General features: G+C 42.9%; 1 protein-coding gene across 5 annotated transcripts in view; it reads left to right on the plus strand.

The window, feature by feature from the left end:
• Positions 1-22,452, plus strand: part of LDLRAD3 (low density lipoprotein receptor class A domain containing 3) — a 127,286-nt gene extending 104,834 nt beyond the window's left edge. For 3 of the 5 annotated variants that reach the window (XM_068684675.1, XM_068684676.1, XM_068684672.1), the window contains 2 exons: positions 15,617-15,962; positions 17,540-22,452. In XM_068684675.1, the coding sequence (XP_068540776.1) occupies positions 15,617-15,962; positions 17,540-17,801 (608 nt within the window). In that variant the 3' untranslated portion in view covers positions 17,802-22,452. The remainder of the gene's footprint in view (positions 1-15,616; positions 15,963-17,539) is intronic. The other 2 variants (XM_068684673.1, XM_068684674.1) reach the window with 1 other exon arrangement.
• The last annotated feature ends 1,476 nt before the right edge of the window (positions 22,453-23,928 follow it).

Genomic DNA, 23,928 nt, shown 5'->3' on the forward strand with positions numbered 1-23,928 from the left:
ACTCGCTATTTGCTCTACACTGAGGAGTTTTAAAACAGGGAATTCCTTTCGGCAATTAAGGTTCCACCTTCCTTAGGGTAGCAACTCCAGTGACTACAATGTGTGTGTCTCCCTGAAGTGATGAAAATGTGTTTGTCTCTTACTGGAGTGGTGGCCCAAGGCTGCTTTACCCACGTGCCCCCTCATACAACTTTTTATTGACTTCAGCACTACTGTCACATGCTCCAAGAGGCAGTTTCCCACACAGGAGATGGGATTAAGTGTCTGGGATCTGATTTTTGCTGCAGAGAGGTCCTGAAACATTCTGGTTTTATTACAACTGAGGTTGCTTGTATCGATTTTTCTTGATACCTCATGTATTGACATCGTGCTATAACTAAGGTGTTCCTCTCCAGCACTTTGCGTCTTCACTCTTGGTAAGTAAAGGAAAAGTCAGCAGTAATGAGTCCCTTCTGTCAGGATAGCTCGCCCTGCGGATCTTCACCACAAAAGACAAAATTTACCCATGGAGCTGAGTTAGGTAAATGGCCTGGAGACTGTGGAGGAGTAAGGAACAAGTGCTTTGTCTGCAAATTTCTCTTGTCCTTTTGAAAGCCTACTATCTGATGAGACATTGTCAAGTTTTCTTAACAGAAGAAAAAACTTAAATTTGATCAAACCCAGAAAGAAATCCTTTAGAATTAGGCTGGCGAAGATATTTGAAGAAGAGAGAGGCTGACTTTTTTTGTTGTTTGTTTTTCATTGATGAATTATTTTAATTGGCCAGAAAGTTAATGTTGACATTATTAGGTAGCAGGGATATGGGTTTAAATGAAATAACCTTGATAGCTGGCTGATTCTCACAGGGCTGTGTGGTGCAGGCATATTACTGGTCCTGTTTGACCACCAGTTGTATTATGGAAACCTCTGGGGTCCCCATCTAGGGCTTGTCGTAGGCAGCAAGATTTTATGTTGTACTGGGTCCTTCATAAAAGGCCTATCCCAAATCAGTACACCACCACACGTACAAATGGAGCAGACCACCCCAGGAAATGAGGAGACCCTGTTAAACATTTGCTTATAGCTTTGAAAGACTTAAACTGTTTATTTAAAAATTTGCCACATGGAACATGTGTTCCTAGGCAATTATTTTTCTAGGCAAAGTCAAAAAAAAATAATCAGTCAATTATTTTTCTAGGCCAAGCTGGAATTTGGCTTTCCCATTTGATTCTTCCTTCCCCCCGCCTCCCAAGAGAAGGAATATTTTCAGATTCTCTTGTTGAACTGGACATCCAAAATCATTAGTCGCCCTTGAAATATTAGGCAGACTGTTTGAACCACAGACAAGAAACAAAACCAGCGTTGAGCTTGATGTAAACTGAGTGTGGCACTGATGGAGTAGCTCGTGTCTCGGGGGATGACATGCTCATGCATCACATGAGATGGCGAGTGGCAGTGGGCAGGCTGAGTGTGCTTTGAACAGCACACAGTAAATATGTATTAAGCTAACAGTCTCTTACTTTAAAAGCTAAAATTTGCAGTGCTCCGTGCTACGTTACTAAAAGCAATTAAAAGAACATTCTGGTGTATGGCACCATCAGAGGTAAAAGCACCAGGCTTACAAGAATGACTTGGTTTGAGAAATTTTAATTTTCAATTAAGCTTGAAAGGACAAAGTGCAAAATTAACTAACTTGCAATTAATTTCAGTAGTAATTATGTAAAAAATTCCAGGCATACAGAAGATGAGAAGCGTGGCATAATTAGTTGTGGAGGTTTTTTTACTCCTGTAATTACAGTGATGAATATGCATGAGGCTGTTTGGGGAAGGGAAGCACAGCAAGCAATTGTATTTAATTAAACTTTTAGCTGGCTTAGTTATGAAGGCTGTTCTTTGTTTTAATTCCTTCAGAACTGCCGTGAAACTCGTGAGGCAGGGTAGTTGCACCCCAGAGTGTGAAAATGGCCTTTTAGGATCTGGTTTTCCCATGTAGAGGTCTCTAAGGTCATCGGTCACTTCAAGAGTCGTAGGTAACCATTATGTTTTAATTCTCCTGCTCTTGAAACTTGTGTGAAAAAATCAAAGCAAATTGCACCGTTTCATTGTTTGGGTGTTCAGAAAGTTCAGAGAGAATGCCGTAGTGTTGCACAGGTGAGTGCGAGTTCAAGGAAACAGCCTGATCTTTGAGAGCACCAGGAAGGAGTGACTGCGCTTCACTCAGTGATGTTGGGATCAGAGTCGGGCCTTTAGCCTCCAGAGGTCTTTTTGATGGGGTCCTTATCTACAGAAATAGAAATTAGCTGAAAGATTAAAGGAAAATGGCTTGGAAAAGGAGAGAGGAATCATGAGGAGCAAGTGTTTGTGTGTGTTTTTCCCCGATACTTTCCAGATGTTTGATATGTTCCACTTAGTCTAGAATCTGATTTGATTTTATTCTTTTTTTTTAGTATTTTCATTCCTAGTACACATCCAGTCAAGTTTTTAATCTCATATGTAGACATGCTAACTCAATCTCTGTCTTGAATGATGGACACTTTAGATTACATGATACAACATACAACATAGTGCTGGGGAGGGCAGCTCTGAGTTGCTTGAGAATAATTAGGTTTGCTTTAGAGGAAAGCAATAAAACTACCTCTTCTGTGGTAGTAAAGACAAAGTAAATCCCTATAAAAGTATGTGTGGAGAGGAGGGTATGTGTGATGGAAGCTGAGAAGTCCTGCTTCTGATCCTGATGTTGCATTCAGCAGCTTCAGGTAAGTCACTTTATCAGTGGGAGCCTTGCTTTTTAGGCGGGGAGCATGTTTGCCTATCTTGTTGCATTGCTGTAATGCTTTTGTGATTTCTTTGTCAATACTTGAAGGAAGAGTACTATAAAAGAACCAGCACAGTTATTTGCATATGCACTATCAAGGAGTAGCAAATGGTTTCGTGTCTTACAGTTTGAAATTACACGTCCCAGCTATTACAAAAGCTGCTCCCAAGAAGCTTGTCCCACATGATGTGGTTATTCCCCAGCACGTAATTCTGCACACTCAACCAGCTTTTGTTTATAGTCAGGCAACATTGTGTCACCTATTTACTCTTGTATCTGTGAAATGGATTGTTAAATTTGTCCTGTATCTATTCCCTCTTGCCCTTGTTGCCTTTATTTGTGGTCTGCCCAGCAGTCTAAAAATGAGTCACCCAGCTTCGTTTTTATAACCCATGGCTATTATAAATACTTCAATCATGTCTCCTCTTAATCATCTTTTCTCTAGACCGAATAAATCCTACATTTTTTCTCTTGATATTTAAGCTCCGCTTCCCCATTCATCATCTTTGTTTCTGATGCTGTACTCTCACCAACCTAATTCTGTCTGTCTTCAAGTAAGCTGGCCAAAATAGGATGCTACAGTTCAAACGTGGTTTCATTGGGGTTTTGTGGAACCATGCAACAATACTTTAATATCCTTTGCTTGTGATAAGCCAGTTTTCTATTAACCTTCTTTACCACTGCTATGCATTAGACCAAGAATCTGTCAATAAAGGTTCATTTTCATGTGACACATTCGCTAATTCAGGGCCTTTTAAACTATGCTTAGCTGTACTAATCATTATTATTTGCCTCCGGTCCTTCCATACAGAATGTGAACTGTAAGTATGCCACCAAAAACCTCTCCATTTGTCCTTGCGTGCAGTAATTATCTTGACATTGTTATTAATAATTATGATTCCTGCTTCTTAATGCAAACGTTAAAATACATTTTTCTTTCTTGCGTTGTACACAGATGCTTTTCATATCTGGGATTGCACAATTTAGTATGACTAGTTCAGTCAGTCAGCCAGGGTCAAAGGGAAGATAAATGTTTCCCCAATCTCTGTGGAAACAAAAAGCAAGACTTCATCTTCAGTGAGAACAAATCTGGCACTCTCACATTCATTAGGCTGTGTTTGTCAGTGCTGAATAAACAACCTTTCATCAAATGCAGCAATTTTCTTCGTTCTGTAATTAAAGATATTTTTTGCTTAATTTATTTATGTGAAAACTTGCTGAAGTGAGACCAAAATTTTTACAATGCATATTTCACAAAGAGCAATGAAGGTTCTGGAGAAAGTCCCAGGTACTATAATATCTTGATTTACTGTCTGAAATGTTACGCTGGATTCATCTACAAAGGAAAGATGTCCAAGTTTCCTTTGCACATGAAAGGAGGAGATGAGCTCCTTCTTCCTTTATTAATGCGTGGTTAGCCTGGAAGGCTTGTACAATTTATAGGTTTGTCAATGAAGTATGAACTTCCACTGAACTTGGCAGTGGGATGAGATCATGCAACAAATTAAATAAAATTATTTAGGAGAAGATCCATGGTCATTGTTAGAGGGGTTTTTCAGTCGTTTTTTCTGTTTCTCTCAAGACAGATTTGGCAAAACTAGTGCTGGCTTGTCAGCTCGCTCGGAAAAATAACCCGAATTTGGGTATTGTGGGGTGTTGTGGGATATTCACTTGGCAGGGTCTGTTGTATTTTGGGCTGCAGGCTAGCAGATATATTCAGGACTGTCTCAGGTCTCAGGGGACCTTCAGAGAGGCATCTTGACCATCGTTGGCTGACCTAAAGTCATCTTTATCTCCGTTATTCTTGGCACACGTACCTGCTGTGTTCTGAAGGTCTCTGAAGAGACCATGTTCTGAAGGTGATGCAGGTGTGGGGTCTCTGGAGGTGATCTACTCTCATGCTTTATTTTCTCTCCTTGCCACTTAGAAAGCTGCCTGTGACACCGAGCTACACGCACGGCTTAGGAAGTTGACAGGAGGTCGCTGTGGGGCTTGGCCTTTTGGGGTAGGTGGCTCAGATACAACCTGGCTTGACTGAAAGCTGTAGGATCTTTGATATTCTGTAGAAAAACTTTGGGAAACTCTCCTAAGGACATAAAGGGATGTTCATCCACGTGAGGAAACCACAAGAACAGGCAGGGCAACCAGAAATCAGAGAGCATGAGGCACGGAGGCACATGGTGGTATTACAGCTACTGCAGCTCAAACACAAGGTAGCAGCTCTAATCAATTAGACGTATGAAATAAAGATGTGATCTCTCTTTTTATTCATTCGGGACACTTCCCTGCAGCTTTTGAAGGCGCTGAGTTTATATTGTTAAATCAGGTATTTCGATTTTCTCTCTCATTTCAAACCCACACCAAAATGCTTCTGTATTTGAAAATATTAAAAGCTTAATTCCCATGTTTTCTTCAGCTTGAACAAGCCTGATTCTTGCAACCTTTCATGGTAGACTGTGTCTTCAGGACGTGCTGTTCTCCACCAAACTGTCTTCTTGTTGGTTTTTATTGGTTTTGTTTGTTTGAAGTGCGATGTCCTGAGCTTGCTAAATCCTCCAGCAGAGACACCCTGCGAGAGCTGAGCAGCGTTGGGGTTGCATATTTCATCGCCAATTAACACCTTATTCTCTGCTGACACCTGACTGCATCTGCCCCAGACCATTTCAGCTATTATTTTCAGATCGTTTTGAATTTTAATCTTGTTGAGCAGGGCGCAGGTAGCATTGCCTAACAGTGAACTGAGTAAGTGTGTTCTCTCTGCTTTGCCATTTAGGTAGGTACCAAACACCAGCAGGATGAGAGCAGAGCCCCTTGGGCCCTTCTGAAAAGCTGCCTGGTTTGTAGTGAGCCACTGGCAACCACAGCCTTTGAATGGTCCCCTCCCACTCCCTATTTTCCCTGTCACATTTTCTGATCAAGTGAGATTTGAGCAGATGATGAAAAGCACAAGTTTATCTTCTTCTTCCTGGTGTTAATGCCTTCCAGATGCTCATTGATGTCCCATTTGTACGCTCTCACTTTCAAAGGCAGTTTTTTCTTTCTTTTTTCCACCTTGCTTCACTTGCTTCTCTTTCTCTTTCTTTGATTCTATTTTATTTCTTCACTTTTTTTTTTTTTTTCAGACTTTGCTGTCTGTTCTGTGACTTGGAAAGCCAAACCATACTATAACTGCTGTCACAACCAATTGTTGTCATCTTTGCTGTTGCTTTTTAGCCATTATTTCCCTTTTTTTTTTTTTTTATAATATTAAAGGAAAGATTTTGATTTTGATTTGCAACCGAGTATGACATTTGTTGAGACCTTTTTAGTGGTCCATCTTGAAGACAGTGGTGCTTGTAAGGAAGCACTGATTATAGAACAATTGGGATGCAAAGTTGGGGTGTCTCCGAAGCGCAGCATCCTGTCTTGGCATGAACTGTCTGCCCAAATGCGCTCCGTCACTGAGGTCTTGCTTTCCTCTTTGGCAGGCAGAGGCCAGGGCAGCCTGCAGGGCTCTGGCTGGAGAGGTTTTGCTGCAGGTTTCCTATGTTGCATCCCAGATGCAGTCAGTGGAGGGGTTTTGGGTAGGTACGAATGGGTGATGTGTGGTGTGCTGGGATGGTGTCTAGGTGACCTAGCAGGTCTTGTCTGTCTCTGCTTTCTGCTTTGTTTTTTCCTCAAGGTCACATCCTGCTAACAGTTCCTAAATTGTTAGGACATGTGGTGGTGGTTTTACAGCTCAGCGCCGCACAGCTGCTCTCTCACACTCCCCAAGTGGGATGGGGGAGAGAATCGGATAGGTAAAAGCGTGAGAACCCATGGGTAGAGATAAAGACAGCTTGCTTGGTAAAGCAAAAGCTGTGTGCACAAGCAGAGCCATCCCAGGAATTCATTCACCACTGCCCTGTGGTGTGGGGCATCCCTTCGGCCAGCGTGGGCCAGCTGTCCTGGCTCTGTCCCCTCCCAGCTCCTGGGGCACCCCCAGCCTGCCCGATGGCAGGGCAGCTCGAGGAGCTGGAAAGTCCTTGGCTCTGTGCAGGCACTGCCCTGCAGCAAATGAAAAGTGGGTGAGTTGCCACCACTACATGTATTTTCATCAAAAATCCCAAACACAACATTGTGGGAGCCACCACAAAGAAAATTAACTCTGTCCCAGCTAAAACTATGACAGCTGCGTGGACTGCTTATCTGTTAACATTTCTTCCTCTTCACAATTCTAGCAAAAATGGGATTCGTAATAGTAATATCTGAAACAGAGCGCGTGGACTTCAGACTAGCAGTTCTTCAGAAAGTAGATCCTTTCAAATAGTCCTTGAAGGATTAGACTAAATTTAAAAGCTGATTAAAAAACTTACTTTGCAGTGTATCTAAATCACACTTAAGCTAGCAATATTCCTTGCAAAGTACAGCTGACTCTGCAGGCTCCATAAACCCTGCACCATGTCTCTTCAAGCCTTATTATCCCTCTTACACACCAGCTGTCCCTACCAATACAGCATCTAGGAAGAAGTTAATGTGCATGCTCTCGCTGAGCAGCGTGCCTCTCTTCTCACCAACCGCTGGTAGAAACTCTGTAAAATGCAATTCATCTGCCTGTCCTGGGCAGCATCCCACGTTCAGCTTTTTCCAGGCGTTTTGCTGAAATAACATGCATTTTTTTGCAGGCATGTGGATTTAGATCAGCCATGATAGCAGTATCCGTTTGGCAACATGGTGTAACCAAGCTTCAGGGGCAACAGGTGATAAAAATGCAAACATTTAATCTGCTGATTTTCATTCTAATTAATCACATTTTTGTTTTGACGTGTTTTGTTGTTTTCTTCTTTTTAGGTGCTAAAGCAATTGCAGGGAATGTCAGCTGAGCGTTTCATGGCAGCTTAGATTCCAAACTCTCAGGGTCAGACGGGAATAGGAAAGGCAAGCTCACCCATGGCCTTTGATAAAACTATTTTCCTTCATTCTTTCAACTTGAAACTGCGTAAGATCTCTCAAAATGAATCTAGGTAGTGCGTGCTACTGTGCTGGCAGGGAGCAGAGAGTTGATGCCGTGTCCAGGCTCTTACCAACCTCAGGCTTCTGTTACGCCAATTAACCTTTACAGAAGGCAGGACTCTGCACTTATGCATAAATTTTCCAGTGTTCCCAAAGATATGACAAGTGAACTTTCCACCAAATACCTTTATTTAGTTAAAGAACTAAAGATGAACCTGATGTTGGAGACTGACTTTGAGTCCCCTTTGGTCTTCCTGTTTGAATTCCACAACTCTGTAAACTTTTCAATTGAAACATTTTTTTTTCTTCTTGTTTTTATGCTGTTTTTAATCCAAAATATTTTAGAGCCTAGGTGATTATGGATATTGCCTCACAAGAACCTTGGTGACCTTGCTGAGGTTTGGTCGGGGGGTGTCCTGGAGACATCTCGTACACAGGTGACAATTTTGTTCCAGCTGTAGGACCAAGTGCTTTCTGTTTCATTATTTTTCACGTTAACTTTAAAGACTATACAATACTACTCATTAATTGTATGCAGAGGATTACACAGATAATGCAGATAATCAGAATCTGGACTCTTTGTGCAGCTGGGGAATGCTGCTTGTGACGTGCACAAGGCAAGACTGGAACATCTCCTGGGAGATGGGGGGGAAGGAGCAGGCTGTGGCACAGGATCACTGGCTTTTATCTCCAGTTTGGATGCAGTGCTGGGGCTGGGGCTGGTACCTGGGATGCTGCTGGTTGTCACAAGTCTTGACAAGAGCCCGTTTGTCACACAAAGAGAGCACGGTTTTTCTTTGAAGCAGTTTTTGCTTTATTTGATAAGCTTGGGCCAGCAATGCCATGCATTTCAAAAGAGCCTTAGATGCAGTGGTGCTGTTTGACATTTTCCTTCTCCAGAAGTGTTTTAACTAGGTGGCTGGGAGGGGGACAATGACAGTGGAAGCCCCTTGAGCTTTCAGTGCATCAGGCTCTTGCTGAGGGACATCTTTCTTTCATAAAACGCTGTTAGGAGAAATGTGCAGTAACAAACTCCTTGCCAGTCCCCTTGATTTTGATATCCCCTTTTCAAAAGAGAAAAAGGAAGCCAACAGGAGCAACTAAACCCCTCTACCTGGAGAGGAGGACTTTGGTAGGAGAACGTTCATCCCTTTTGTGCTCTTTCCCTGCTTTTATGCAGTTTCTATTCTGACTGTGAATTAATAAGCAAGTGACAGCAGCCTTTTGGGCTGGTATGTCCAGGAAGTGCTGCTTAGATCAATGTCGGTGAATTGCCTTCCAGTAACACTTCTTTCCTCCTTGGCTCCCATCCAGGTGCCAGGCCTGGCCCTTTTGTTTCCATGCTCAATGGCACGTTTGGGCTTTGCAGGTTTTTACACTGCTGTCAAGTTAATTTTAGAACTTCAGTTGCCATGGCTACTGCGAAGTATTTCTTAGTTCTCTACTTATTTGCTCAGTTTGCTGCTTTTTTTTTTTTCTTTGTTTCTTTCTTTTCCTTTTAATGTTTAAACTGCGATGTGTGAAGTGCAGTGGAATAATTATCCAACCCTGCAGAAGATAAAAAGGAGGGCACGTGAGAGGTGAGGCTCCTGATCCTCAGGCTGATGACTCAGCTGCTCTTTCCGCAGCTGCACTGCCTTGAAAGCGTCGTCAGGGTGAGGGGCTGCAGTCTGGGGAGGAAGGCATGGGTAATGGACTCACTGTGATGCACTGGTTTTGCTGACTAATGCTGTCTGGAGGTTCATCTGTGCTTTGCTGGCCAGTTGTACGTCTGTCCATGTGTGTTTGTGTGTCCTCTGGCTTAGCCATCGCCTTAAACTCTGCTGGATGATGGCCATCATCTTGCTCAGAGCCTGGACAGGACATAACACAGGGAAATCCTCTTTCATTACTAGAGCTTCAAGGTGCTACCCTGATACCAATAACGCTTAAAAAAATATAATTATGAATGGGTAAGAAGCTTTCCATAGCAAGATGTCCTGCTCTGTTTCGGCACTCAAGGTCACGAGTGTCTCTTCAGTCATCTGAAAGAACAGGCAAATACAGAGCACGCAGAGCTATTTAGGATTCTGATTAGTATTTGAAATGCTTGCACTTCTGCAGAAGGTGTAGTTCTCAGTTCAGAAGGTCCTGAGAGCCCTTCTACAGACCAGGAGCTGTGGGGCAGTCTGCAGGGTGGTGGATCAAGACAGCGCAAAACCAAAACATCCCATCCGTGCATAGCTTCTGTCCCTCGGAAAGGGGCAGCAGTGCAGAGGGGCAGTAAAAACTACATTTTGCATGCTCTTATCATCACTGTATCCAGCATTTCTCAAATACCACGGTCAGCACAGGCTGAAACACAGAACAGCCTGGGGCCCTTCCAGGCCAGGACATCTGTGCAGTTCGGTGAAGCCATCGCTCTTGGAGACATACCTGGAAGGAATCGGGGGCTTCAATCTGCTCATTCCCTAGAAATCTTCTGCACTTGCCAGGTAGCTAATAAGGTGTAATCATACTGTGTTATTTTGGCCAATACCCACAGCTTGTGTCTGTTCAGCACATGTAACACCTCTATTAACAAATCTCCTCTGTGCCTGAAACAGAGAAAGCCAAAGCAGGACAGGAATGCTCCTCCTTCAGTGCAGTTGAAAACAAATCCTTCTCTCAGGTGTCTAAGGGAAATATGAGGCTGTTTGGGGGAGGGAGAAGAAACAATAACTGAGCATGAAACTGCATGAAGCCAAGGGCCTGTGCTGTCTGGAGGAGACTGTATTTGTAGCTTGGAAAAGGACAGTCGGGGGAGTTAGAAAATAAATGACAAGGTTGGAAAGGTCATCACTTGGACAAAGAATATTTTGGAAGTCCAGTGTGCAAGATCTATTTAAGGCTTGTTTTAGTGGGACATCAAGTCATCAAAGATGAGAAATTCCAGGTTTGGAGACTTAGCTGGACGCCCTGGGAAGTACTGCAGCACAGAAAGTAAATGTAGGGTGGGGGCTCTGCCCGTCTGGGTTTGATTTCTGTCGTCTTTCACCTTCCAAGCTGCAGATCTGCTCTTTAACCAGTTGGAATTTAAATGTGTTGTTACAGTAGCGTCTTTGTTGGAGATGGACCGTGACTTGTGTTCATTAAGGCTACAGATGTCTGCTCAGATTATGTATTTCAAAAGCTTTTTCTCTGATGAACTGTGAAAAGCCAGGCTTGAGCAGAGAATTGCGAAAGATAAAATAATAGCCCCTCATCCCAGCGTCTGGCAGGCTTAATGCAGTTACTCAGATCTTTTTAAAAACTTTGAGACAGCAAATTTGTTCACAGTCAATAAGATGGCCCTCTGAGCACAGCCCGTTACGTTTCCTTTATCACTCTTTTCCTAAATTATTCACAAAGGTTTTTACACTCCAAAAATCTCCAGTCTGCAGATTCAGCATTTCCCAGGTAATAAGGTTTAATAGGCATAAGTGGCATTGATAAACTGTTTATACGTGGTGTGATTAGAAAACATAGATCTTCTTCAGGGAAAAAAACATGAAAGAATAAATACGCCATGAATTTCAGCTAAATTAGACTGCCTGCTCACCTCTTTTTTTGGTGAATTTGCATTTAATAGAAGAGCAGACGAAACTTTTAAAACCTGCCTGGATAAGACCTGCTGCTTCTGGGAGAAGATGACTGAATTCAGCTCAGTGACTTCTGCGATGTGTAAACATTTGCTGAAAGTTACTGGAGCAGAACGAAAGGCTTGCAGCTTCTTTCTGAAGCAGTATTGCATGTCCAGCTAAGATTTCTCAGGTGTTGTGTCTCACCTTCTCCCTCTAAGGCACACAAAATGTGTCTGGCTTCATACAGCAGTCTCAGCTTCCCGTCATTCCCTTCCACACCCCTGTGTGCTCTCACACTCCGCAGCGAACTGGGATGACACATTTTGGAAGCAGCTGTTTGCACCCCCTTTCTCTCTGTGCAAAGCTTTCTCCTCACAGTCAGAGGCGCTGTCAAGGCAAGGTTGTAAGAGTAGAGGTATCATGTGTACCTTCCCTTGTATTCTGCACGTTAGGGGTACAGAAAGGCTGAGGCACTGTGAGGGCATGAGAGAAGGTGCTGAATCACCGATAAGTTACTCATTTCAACAGGATTGGCTAATAGAAGAAAAAGCATGCTCTAAATGTTTCGTGTAGTCAAAACTGTCTTGTAGTTCTGCTGCTTCCAGGTGCCCTAGAGATTAGTTGTCTCCTTCCAAAATAATGTTCCAGAAAGACCATTAAGACAAATTCATTTCTTTTCTTTGCACAAGTGTTTTCTCTAGGACTGCAAGTCAAGCACTGATGACAGGCTCAGGTAACGTTACTTTCATCTTTTACAGCTTTTCATTTCATGATTTTGCTAGGGAAGGAGAAGCCAAGATATAACTTGGTCTTGGTTTAAACTGCACCACAATGGAATACCCCTGGACTTCAGTTGTGACTGTCTTTTGCTAAGAGATTTTAGGATTTTGTGTTTTCAGCCAGGAAACTCACCTCCGAGGCAAGAATAAGTTTGTTTGTGTGGTGGGAGAAGAAGGTATTTCAGTGTTAGTCAAATCTTTCAAGGCAGAGCTCTGTTTCTGGGGGTACGGTGCACTCTGTGGGTATAGAAACTGCCTGTTTGGGGAGCTGGATTATTTGTGTGGGGAGAGAACATCTCAGGCCAAGTACTCGGCACTGCCCTGGGCTCAAGAAAGAGCACTTGACAGACGCAGCCTGATTTTTTCCGTCTTCAGAGGCTGTATCTGTACTCCTCAGTGCAGCATCACGTTAGGCATGCACAGACTCTCTGAGCTGATGAGATGCTGAGTTAGATCCCCAAAGCAATACCCGCAGTGCAAACAAAGCCTTCGCCAGGGAGCGCTCTTCCAAGCTGCACCGTCTTGGCCATGCTTGTGGTTCAGAGAGATCTACGCTGCCCTTAGACTGCTCTTCTTCTCAAAGATACAGTGAATTAAGTGGGAATATGAGCAATAAATCTAAAATCCTGAAAAGGAGCAGACCATTAGTGGCAAACAACTGATTATCCACAGTGATCCCAGAGATTCAAACCTGAATGTTAAGTGCAAACTTACCCCACATCTTTGTAAGATGGGCAGGTTGCTGTTGTGTGAAAAGGACAATAAAACCAGATGAAACAAATGCGGTTTTTATTTTTTTCTTCAAGTTGTCCTAAAGCTGTTACAAGATCCCTCTTTAAGACATCCGACTTCTGGCAAAATGTCTTTAGATCTGGAAGCTTTCCATGCGGGACCTAGAAGACGCTATCCTAAGCAGGCAGATAACCCGAAGAGTTTTGAAAACAAGTTGACACACACTTCACTGCTCTTTTCCTTCCCTTTTAATAAGATGGTGATTATAAAGAGAAGGGGCTGTGTTGCTGCAGAGTGATCCCAGGGTAACTAATTAGGTCTCATCAAGTCAGCAAAGGCATCCTGTTCTCAGTCCTATGCCAAGGCACCGTAACTGGTGAGCCAAGCTGAGTGCAAGTCCTGTGCCGTGTTACTGGGGTGTCATGACACGTTTACCGTCCTTGCACTGGAGAATCGCAGGCGGTGGCGTTCATCCACGGATCAATCCTTGCAAATCAACTCGGTGCTGTCTTCATAAGGCTGATCCCTACGCTGGCCCTTGTCTGTGGTATGTGACAAGCCTTCATGGCTCAGCTGGTGAATTTAGGCAGCGTATTAGAGAAGCCCTAGCGGTATGTGATGAGCTGTAATTAGATTTCCTAGTGCATGTACGCTCCTTTCTTCCCCTCTGCTCCGGTGCACATTCCTCACGCAGGCTTTGTTCGCTTTGCTGAGCGAGGCAGAGCCCTCGCCTTGTGCGGTGACAAGGAGATCTGCTCTCTTTCCAGCACTGTTGTGTGGGGGAATAAATTTATGGTGTGACACTAGATATCATGAAAACTGGATGATTCTGTGGTGAAATGTGGCTTGCAGCTGGCCCGCAGAGCAGCTCTCTGATCTGCAGTTAGTGTGGCGTCATCAGTAAGGCACGTCCACTCGGAGCAGTAGTTCCCTTTGTAGTCAGTCACTGGGCCAGTGGTCATGCTCTCTTAGTTCTGGTAAAGTCTTTCTTGCCCTTCTCATCCCTTCTAACTAAAAGCTCTTCTGTTCTGCCAGGTATGTTGTGTATCTACTTCATTATTTTGTTGCTGGAGAAGTTTGTAAGTGGCTCAGCTGCAGTCGTGAGTGACCAAGAAATGTTTTCAGTCGATAGGTGAAAGAAAGGAAAAATCATGTATTAAGATTTACTGTCCCGGCCTTCTGCTGTAGGGAATGAAAAATCTGGATAGGTTTTTGTAGTTGTGTGGATTTTGGAGGGTCAGGGGGTTGGGATTTTCTGTTTGTTTCTATTCAGCCTCCTGTTTTTGCTTGATTGAGGAAGGCGAACGGCTTGTGTCAGAATAACATTGCTATTTTTGTGACTGTAAGGGGTTACAGCCTCCACAAAAATGGAAATTCTCCAAAAAGAGAAGGTGATCCTTAAACGCTGTTTGGCTTTGTCAGCAGGGTGCTGAAGTGGAGTCAGGAGAACGTGGTTGCTGGATCTGGCGCTGGTCTGAAGTGTGACAGTCGCATCGGTGTGTCTGTGGCATTTTGCTTCTGAGTCTTTCCTCCTTTGCATTTTGTTGGCTTTCTTATTTTTTTTTTTTCCCTCCTAAGATTTTCATGCTGTTCAAGATCCACGTGGATGTTGTCCAAAGCCAGCCCATTACCTTTTATTGCTCTGGGCCAGGAGCCTGGGTAGAAATTCCTTCTCCTGTATCGTGACTCCGAACAGACCCTATTTTAACTTTTTATAACACTTGGTAACTGCTGCTTCCTCAGCGCTTCCTGCACATAAAGCGTTGACTGCGTGGTGTGTGAGGGACCTCTTCTGATCTGGTCTTCATCTCTCATCATCAATCTTCCCTCTACCGCTGCTGTTTGCAGCCATGCTCCTGCTCCCTGGCTCTCTCTCTCACCTTTTCCAACCTTTCTACGGACCATTTCCGTGTCAAATTGAAGCTCACTTGTGTGATCTGTCACGGCCTCAGCTCCAATCATGTTTGACATTTCCTCATTTTGTTATACCCTGACCCATCTTTTTAATTTGTTTGTTTTTACCATTCATTTCCTAGACTGCACACTTTGCTTTGAAGCTTTCACACCTCTTACTGGTATCACAGCTTACCAGGCAGACAGCACTGTTTTTGTCTGCAGTTCCAACACCCTTTCTCCTTTTGCGTTTCTTCCAGCAGGAGGTCTGCTGATCACAAACATCCAAGTAAGCACACCTACCTGAGCACCTACTTGTGTTTTCTCTAGTATTTGTTTTGGACTGCTAGATCTCCGGGGCGGAGCGTGTAGTTCCTAAATTTTTTTTATAAACTCCACGTAACCTTCAGCTGCACTGCCCGTTATCACTAAAATTAAAGATCGGGCTCTCAGATCTCTGATTCTAGTGTGCTTTGCAAGGTATAAAGAGCTAAGGTAGCGTGCTTGTGTCCCAGAAGTGGATGTTCTAACCTGTGGAAAATAGTTACGATTGATAGGCAGGGCTGTGGGAGATACTCTCAAGGTGGTGCACGTTTCATACCGGTGTGTATTTTCCCGTTCTTCTGATTCTCTCTCGCTGTTAGTTTGTCTGCAGGCACTGAATGCGAGTGAAGATGGATCAAGTGATGGCCATCCAATCTCTGAATTGCATGCGAGTGGTTTTAATATGCTCATTTTCTTTCCATCCAGAAGAAGAAAGGAAAACTTGCTTTGTCATACAGCGTGCTAATGGGAAGCACAGCGTAGGCTGAAGAACACAATTTTATCGTGAAACTTACCTCAGGCTTCCTTCTCTTGTCTTGCAGAGGCTGGCAGCGGACAGGATTACGTGACCTCAGAAAATCAACTCCTCTACTACCCTAGTATTACGTACGCCATCATCGGCAGCTCCGTCATTTTTGTCCTCGTGGTGGCCTTTCTTGCCTTAGTCCTGCACCACCAGCGAAAACGGAACAACCTCATGACCCTGCCGGTGCACCGCCTGCAGCACCCCGTCCTGCTGTCCCGCCTGGTGGTCCTCGATCACCCACACCACTGCAGCGTCACGTACAACGTCAACAACGGGATCCAGTACATGTCCAACCAGGCCTACCACAGGCCCGTGGATCTGGACTCTCCGCCATCTTATTCAGAGGCTGTGCTAGACCAAAGGTATGTACATGGGAGCCGATTCTGTTCTCACCAGTTTCACACTGCTGGTTGCAGCTCTGTGAATGTGTACTCATGCTTCTTGTTTACCCTTATTATTCCTTTTGATGGAGGTACTGTGTTGCTATTCTGTCAGGTCCCCTTGCTCTTATTAGTATTAAAGGCATGTAAGGCAGACGTAGGTCATGCTCTCTCTGCACGTGCAGTTGAGCACTGCAGGACAATGCAAAGAAATGTATCGCTTCTCTCATAGAAATGTCCTGTGCTGGTCTGGAATCAAAACATGAAAACTGAGTTTGGATTTTTGCCCAAAGCCAGCTAGGCTGCAGGACATATTATTGAAAAGGAAAAAAAAAAAAAATGACGCTGGAGATGAGTGATAAGTATATGAAGTTGAGATCTGCATTTGGCATCAAGAAACTGTGTTGTCCCTCTGCTCTGTACCACTTCCCCTCTCACCCACAGAAAAGAAGTACTCAAATAGAAAGCTCTATTCTTATTTTAAGTAGCTGAAAGTGCTTTGAAGCTTTGTGGGTGTGTTACTTTTTGTAGCAGCGATACTGGTTTTATTTGTAGGTCATTAACCTTTGTTTTAACCCTATCTGTAAATCCTTTCCAAAGAAAACTGCTGAACTGACATCCTCAGTGCACAAAAAGGGCATGGTATGAACTTGGATGATCCAGATCGTTCACTTGCACTCTGTCGGCATTCTTTAGTGCAAACTCTGGGAATGATAATATAATAATTTATGTTCCTTTTCTCTGCTGCATTTGGCAGCAGCTTCCTTGTCTTAATATTGACATTCATAATAGTGATATCTTTTCATTAGTAAGGACAACTAAATGAGCAGCAGTCCAGATTGTAATCGCTTCGCACCTGGGCTGATACAAACCATCAGCAATTTCAGAGCTAATTGCTCCCGAGACCTCACATCAGTCTGCTAAGCCCTTCAGTCCCTTTACTTGTTTACTTCCAGAACCAAAAAAAACAATTTTACTGAATCCAGTGCTCATTTTGTCTATGCCTACTTAGCAGTTGCTCTTCATGTGATATCATGACAACAAAAATAATTCGTCTTGTGTAGAATACAGTTCATTATTTATTTGTAGACTGTAAGCCATTAATCTCTGTCACTTAACAGAGGTTTCTTCAGAGCTCTCTTGTGTTTATATCTATATCCATAGCTATAAATCCAGCACTAAATTTACTTACTTTCTCTTAGAGTGCTTTCTCAGGTTGTGTAAATGTTACAGAGGGAAAATCTCACCTCTTGCAGCCCTCTTTGAGGGTGAGCCAAGACTTGTTCGTAAACACATGAATGAAAATCCGAGTGTGGCTTGTTAAGCAGGAAGTCATCAGCTGTGTTGCATTTTGACCAGAAACCTTGGTACCTGATGGTGCTGTGGAGGTTTTGGAATGACATGAGTGCTGTAAGGCACCGAGGTCTGTTTGAGATCACCTGATAGGAGTCATCACAGAAGTGCCAAGAAATACTGCTCGTTTTATTCTTAACTGAAAAACTCTTCCATACTCCATGCCACTGTTTTCAGTAACTCTCACTGTGTTGTGTGTCTTACAGCAGACCACCTTGGTTTGACCTTCCTCCACCCCCTTATTGCTCTGAGTCTGAATCCCCTAATCAGCCAGATCTTCCTCCTTACCGCTCACGGACGGGAAGCTTGGTGAGCACAGACACCCCCGTGGCTGGAAGCCCTCAGGGCACGGACAGCAGTTGGAGAAGAGATGTCCATGACAGCATGGATGGCCACAGGACTCTTCTTGAGAGGACAACAGATCCAAGTGATCCTCTGGTCAACCATGTTGATGAAAGAGAAGTGTAACTGCTCCAGCTTGGATGCCCAGTTGGGATGGGCTGGAAGGGATTTACTTTTTCTTGTCTATGTTGGTTAATCTGCTGTTTCTAAAAGGTTTTGGGCAGGAATGTGTCTCAGTGATGACTTATTTGAATCCATGTTAAGTTAATTTTTTAATTCAGCATTTTGAGCTCATCAAAGACAGAGCTGGAGTCACGTCAGCTCTCCACAGTATTCTTGCAAGCAGGTTCCAGTTCAGACTAGCAAGAGAAACAGTGCTACGTTGAAGAACTGATGCGATGTATTTCTTGGAATGTGTACTGTATATGAATGTATATGCGTGCATGTATAATGTATACAGATGTTGCACACAAAATCTATGCCAGAGAACTCTTGTTTGCAGACTGTCCGCTGCCTTGTGCGAGCCCTTTCTTCCTACTGTCAAGTGCCAACTGGTGGTCGTTGAAGCACAAGAGGGGCAGTCTTTCACCTTGGAGGTCTGAAGCCCAGTCCTAGCCCACTGGCAGTGCTCAAATTGCAGAAAATGCTACAGTTGACCCTTCTCTTCTTGGCCTGGAACATTCTCACTCTGAATGTAATTTTCAAAGTTTAAACTTGTGAGGATGCAACAGAACAGCTCTCTAAATGAGCAAACAAGCACGTGTTGTTTTTTTTTCCCAGATGCTAGTATCAAGGCCAAATTTTCATGGACTTCCTCAGGAAAATCACAAAGGTTGGCTTATCAGTCAAATTTCACGGCTGAGCACAGAGGCACTGAAGCTTCTCAACAAACCAACGCAAGACTTCTTTTCAAGCATGGCAAAACAACATTGCTCCATGTGTTTCTTCTTGGACAAACAACAACAAAATACCACACACACAAAAACCCAGAACGCTTTTCCAGCTAGATCTTAAACACCAAAACCATCCTGAAGCAAATACCCAGCGTGGAAAGCTTCAGTGTGAATGACTAGTTTGTTAATCTTTGAAATAACTCAAAGCAGGTGATGTAGTGAAAGGTTTGGGGCTTGTTAGCATCGTCTAGACCGTGCCTATGTACATGAACGGATACACATGTTTAATACTCTATGTATGTAAGTAGTGTATTGCATAGGTTTACTTCTGTTTGTACCTGTAGAACTCTAAAATTTCAAAGTTTCTCTTACGATATTCTCTATGCTTTTTATGGTTTGCCATTATTCATATTCATTTGGTTGAAATTCTGGTCTTTTCAGAAAAACATTGTCTTTTTTTTTTTCTTAACTCTTAGAGTGTTCTCCCATGAAATGTGTTTCAGTGCACAGTGTTGAATCACCCTTGAGAAAGCAACTCAAAGGTAAAGGTGTTCAGAGGGAAGGTAAGCTGTGAATTTAAATGCCACCGCAGTGCTGTGCTTGTGCTTAGTATACAGAAAATAATGCACTGCCTTTCTCTTGTCCAGAGAGAAATTGGCCTTGAAAAATTATTTCCACTTGTGTATTAGGCACATTTCCCACTTCTCTTCCATGTAACGAACAGTGTCATTAAACAGGATTTTCTGTTTAATGGAAAGGACATAAACTGTTTTCCCACAACCTCTGCTTTTTTCCACCGTATCTAAGGTAAATTATTTCCCCCAAAGGTTAGATGTTCAGGACTCAAGAATTCTTGAGCATGGCTATATGTGGAAGAATGTCTCAAGTTCAGTCTTAGTTTCCACACATAAACCTGAACTGGTTTTGTGATATTTTTTTTTTCCATGTCAACTGACATGGTATGTGGGAGGCAGGCACCAGAGGGATTTACAAGCAGAGGTCCTTTAGGAGTGAGATGGCACTGTGGGGAGACTGTAGAGCTCTAGAGCTTATGGTCTTGGCTTACTCTGGAAACAAATTAACAGCAGCCTTTTCTTATGGTCTTAGGCAGCCTATCCTGCAGTGCACCGGAGAAGCAATCCTTGTAAAGCAATGTGTAGTACTGGGGCAGATTCCACTCATGGTGGGAGCTCAAGCAATGCAGTTATGCTGTCCTGCACAAAGCAGGACCTTTCTCATTAATCACTCCTTGCAACTCACCAGGCAGGCAGCTGTTCCTGTCACACCACAGATGGTTGTTCTGTGTTCTGCAGGTGGGTTAAACTCAGGTACGTAGCTGAATTTGTGGCACAGGGGTGAGCACCAGGCCCTGGCGCCGCCTTGCCTTTCTTTCGGGTTCTGCTCAGCCTTTTGTAAGAGCTACATAATACAGCCTCAGAACTGGCCTTAACATTTTTCTGTTGCGGTTTTTAAAATGTTTTATACTTTCAACTGTACTATTGAAAAGTTTGCAGTGGTTTCGTTAGAGTTTTATGTTTCCTGTTGAAGTGCCCTAAAGCTACACTAGTGAAACTAAATCATTGTGTCCAGCATAAATCATGTGGCAGGTAGCCCTCAGGCAAGCCTTCTGTGGGGGGCTGCATTTCACCATGTGTGTTCAGAGTCACCAGGGTGTGTGCAAACCAAACATGTTTGCCTGTGGCATCTGAAAAACATTGCCTTGCATTGCTAGGATGTAGGAGAAGAGTGGACATAGCCTGCTGCTTCTGTCTGTGTCAGTCACTGTTATACATGTACATATTTATATATATAAGATGCTCTTTCAGGCTGTATATATTCATGTAACTTTTGCATTAAGATAATCCATTTGGACTTTACAAAAAAAAAAAAAAGGAAAAAAGAAAAAAAAGGAGGAAAAAGCATTCTAAATGGTGTGACATTTTCCCTTCCAGCTAAGGGTGTATTTATCTTTGTACAGGAATCTTTTAGTTTTTATGCAAGTTATAAAAGGAGATTGTGCCTTTCTGATTGAATGTTGATTTGCTGGGCTGTTGACTACATTCCTGGGTGTTGTTACATATCATTGTCTAGAGATCCAAAAAGAGAACCAAGTCTTGTCTTCCTCTCTCTTGTTACTGTTGGGGACCATTGACCTTGGAGGAGTACAGGAGCTCAGTACCTTGTTCCAAAAAGGACATGCCAAAACTTGAAGGAAGGTTTTCATCTTACTCCAGTTTCCTGGTATGTAGAACAGATTTGCTAGCAGGTTGCTTTGGAAATTGCTGTAGTATCACACAGAAATTGTTTATAACGTGTCACTTTTGGTAGTGTTAATACATCTCTATACTGCATTATTCAGTGGAATCTTTGGAGAAGCATGGTAGCAACAACCACGCTGATTAAATTAAATATTTCATTGAAAATCCTGCAGTTCCTTGATCTTCGCCTTGTAAGGCTGAAGCTAAATGTTCATGAAATACCACGTAGTAGGATTTCTTTTCTGTAGCCAGTAAACTTGGAATTAATCATTCCATTGTTTGCAATTGCTCTTAACCTTTGAGTTTGAGGTGAGTCCTCCAGGAGCTTTCCTTTGTACTTAATATTTAAACAAATGAATGGTCTTTCAAAGATCTATTCTCGCACAAGTAAAACAGATTAAAGTTTTCCTCCAGAGCCAAATTCTGGTTCCATATCTGTGTTGAATAGTGACCACTGGAATGAGCAGTTCCACTCAGAGCAGGGATTAATATATTTGATTTGTTTCAACAAAACAATTTGAAGAAACGACTGACTGCTTGAGGTAAATGAAGGAATTAGGTTTAGCCTGTTAGAAATAAGATTTGGGTTATTTAAAAAAAAATGAAATTAAACCTCAGAAGTTCTGAGTGTGTGTAACCTCTGCTGAAGTCAGAGTGCTGTGTATTTTAAAATTAGGCCATTAGTGAATCTGCTTGGTAGTAATCTGAAGTTCCTTGTAAGGCAAATTGCAATTTACCTCTCTGGTGCTATTGTGCTAATGGAAAATTGGCAGTAGTGTTTTTAAAAGAGAGCCTCTGAATAATTTTCTATGCTCTTGTCTGCAGTGACATACATGACAACACTGACTGCAATGCGATTTTTAAAAAACTCTGCATTCGTTCTTCTCCTCCTTTTAAGTCAAATCAGTTTTATTTACACCACTTCACTTTGATACAGCTAATAGGGCCCTCGTGATAGATTTAGAAGTTGGGTGGAGGAAAGAGATGATTCTCATTTTAATTAATGCTGCAGCTTGTTAATCTTGTGCGTTTTACTTTTTAGACATCTTAGAGAAGACAAATGGTTTTAGTAGATAAGAAAAACTATTAATGATGAAAAGGATAGAGGGACACTGGTTCTGAATTTAATTTTTAATGAATATTTAAAAATGTCTAAATGAAGGAGGGATTTAATGCTGTATTTTTAAAGTGGTGATCAAATGGCACGTACTGTTTTTAACTGTTGCTCATTGGTAGCTATTTCACATATGATGCCGGGAACTAAAATTGTAAGACAAGTGCTCTTCTTGCAGTTTGTACTAGATCTGAAATGTATTGTATCAGCACAAGGCTGTAACTCACTCGTGGACTAAAATATGTGACTGCAGAAAGAATTTCAATACCATGCTGGATTCTGCTCGAATGTATCCAAGTACAGGATTGTGGCCTTCATTTGTTCTTTTTTTTTTTTTTTTTTTTAAACTGATTTGAGGTTTTTTTTCAACTTGAAATTGAGATCTTATGTAAGAGCTTTAAGGGAGGTTGTATGTTGAAACCCAACCTTGTCTTAAACTTTTGTAAACTGGAAATATTTGAAAATGTATTCTGTATTCCTGAATAAAGTCGGTGTTTTAATACTGTTCACAAGTGCAGGTGTCCCCTGTCTCATCAAGTCTCGTTTGGGTTAGCATTACAGCCGCCTACCTGAGGTAGTCTCCAACTTCTGCATTCCTTGTGAAGTTTTGATAAATCGGTGTGGGTTTTAAACACTATTTTAAGAAAGGAAGTGATAATGGAGACCCACATGTGCATATGTGTATAAAAGCATACTGATACGTATGTCTCATATTTATAAAGATGAAAATTGCTTAATTTCTTTCTTATCTTCCCATTCAGTTTGTGGTGTCAGAGAGGAGGCCCTGAAGCCCTGTTCAGTTGCTCTCTGGACTGTAGCAAAGCTCCGGAGACCTTGGCAGAGCCCGGTGCTCTGTGTTGGTGCTGCATACAGATTTATCAGCAGAGCTGCAGGGCCTTTAGCATTAGCTTCTACCCCCCTCTTTCTGCCTGCCCCTTTCCCACCACGTGCACCCCCGGTACAACATCCCTGTGTATCTCCAGCTCCGCGATCCACGTGCCAGCCACGTGAGCCAGGATCAAGTTGAGACGCTTTGTGGAGGGTTTGTGTCTGGCTGGAGTCCCACATCGGGGCGCTTCCCCCAGCACACGCCTGCTGCGAGCACCGCCGTCATCGTGGGAACTGCTCAGCCCACCAAGCCCAGACCCACGTTGTGTCTGGATCGTAGCCACTCTTCCTGCCGAGGTACGTGATTAGCCACACTCCTCTCAGAGGGCTAGCGTTAAGAAATACCCTTTCTATTACAAAGTTATTCTCACAGTCTGAAGAAAATGGCTCCAAATACCATGTCAAAATATTTCTGTCTCAAAAAGAATATGGAGGCTGACATATTTCACTTCCATGACTCATCTCCACTCTCTACCTTGGCAAAGGCATGTCAGTTTTATCATTATCCCAGTTAATTAAGTCACATACCCTCACCAAAATGCTCAGACAGTAATCTTTGTTTGACACTGGCAAACTGCCCCCAAAATAAAGAGCGGTGGATTCAGAATTCACTCCAGCACCGCAAGGGAGAAGGATCTGTTGATGCTGCCACAATGCGTCCTCTGCGGGGGGGGAGCTTGGAGCCGGCTCATTCAGTCATGTCCCAGCAAGGGCTACGCTTCAGAAATGTTGATTCAGAAGACAGCCGCTTATGAAAACAAATAGCATGCTCTCCAGCTAAGCTCCCTGATTAATCATTTTTATTCTTTCTGCTTCCAATTTATTTAAAGACCTTAATTTTTACACCTCAAAAATTAAATATGCAGTTTATTTCAGCAGTGATTTTATGGCGTCTTTTCTTGCTGATTTGTGGCAGCCTCCTAATCTTTCAGCCTCGGTTATCTATTGGTGAGAGAGCTAAGAGGCTTTTCACCTTTTGGGGAGCTATAGTCCAAAATGATGTGCTGTTATTACTTGAAGTAGAGGCGTCTTCATGTGGAAATTCACAGCTCTTCAAGTGCGCTTTTCAAAGGAGAGTTGAGGGTATGCATATTGCATAA

This window comes from Anas acuta, chromosome 5, assembly GCF_963932015.1.
Source record: "Anas acuta chromosome 5, bAnaAcu1.1, whole genome shotgun sequence".
NCBI classification, from domain to species: domain Eukaryota; kingdom Metazoa; phylum Chordata; class Aves; order Anseriformes; family Anatidae; genus Anas; species Anas acuta.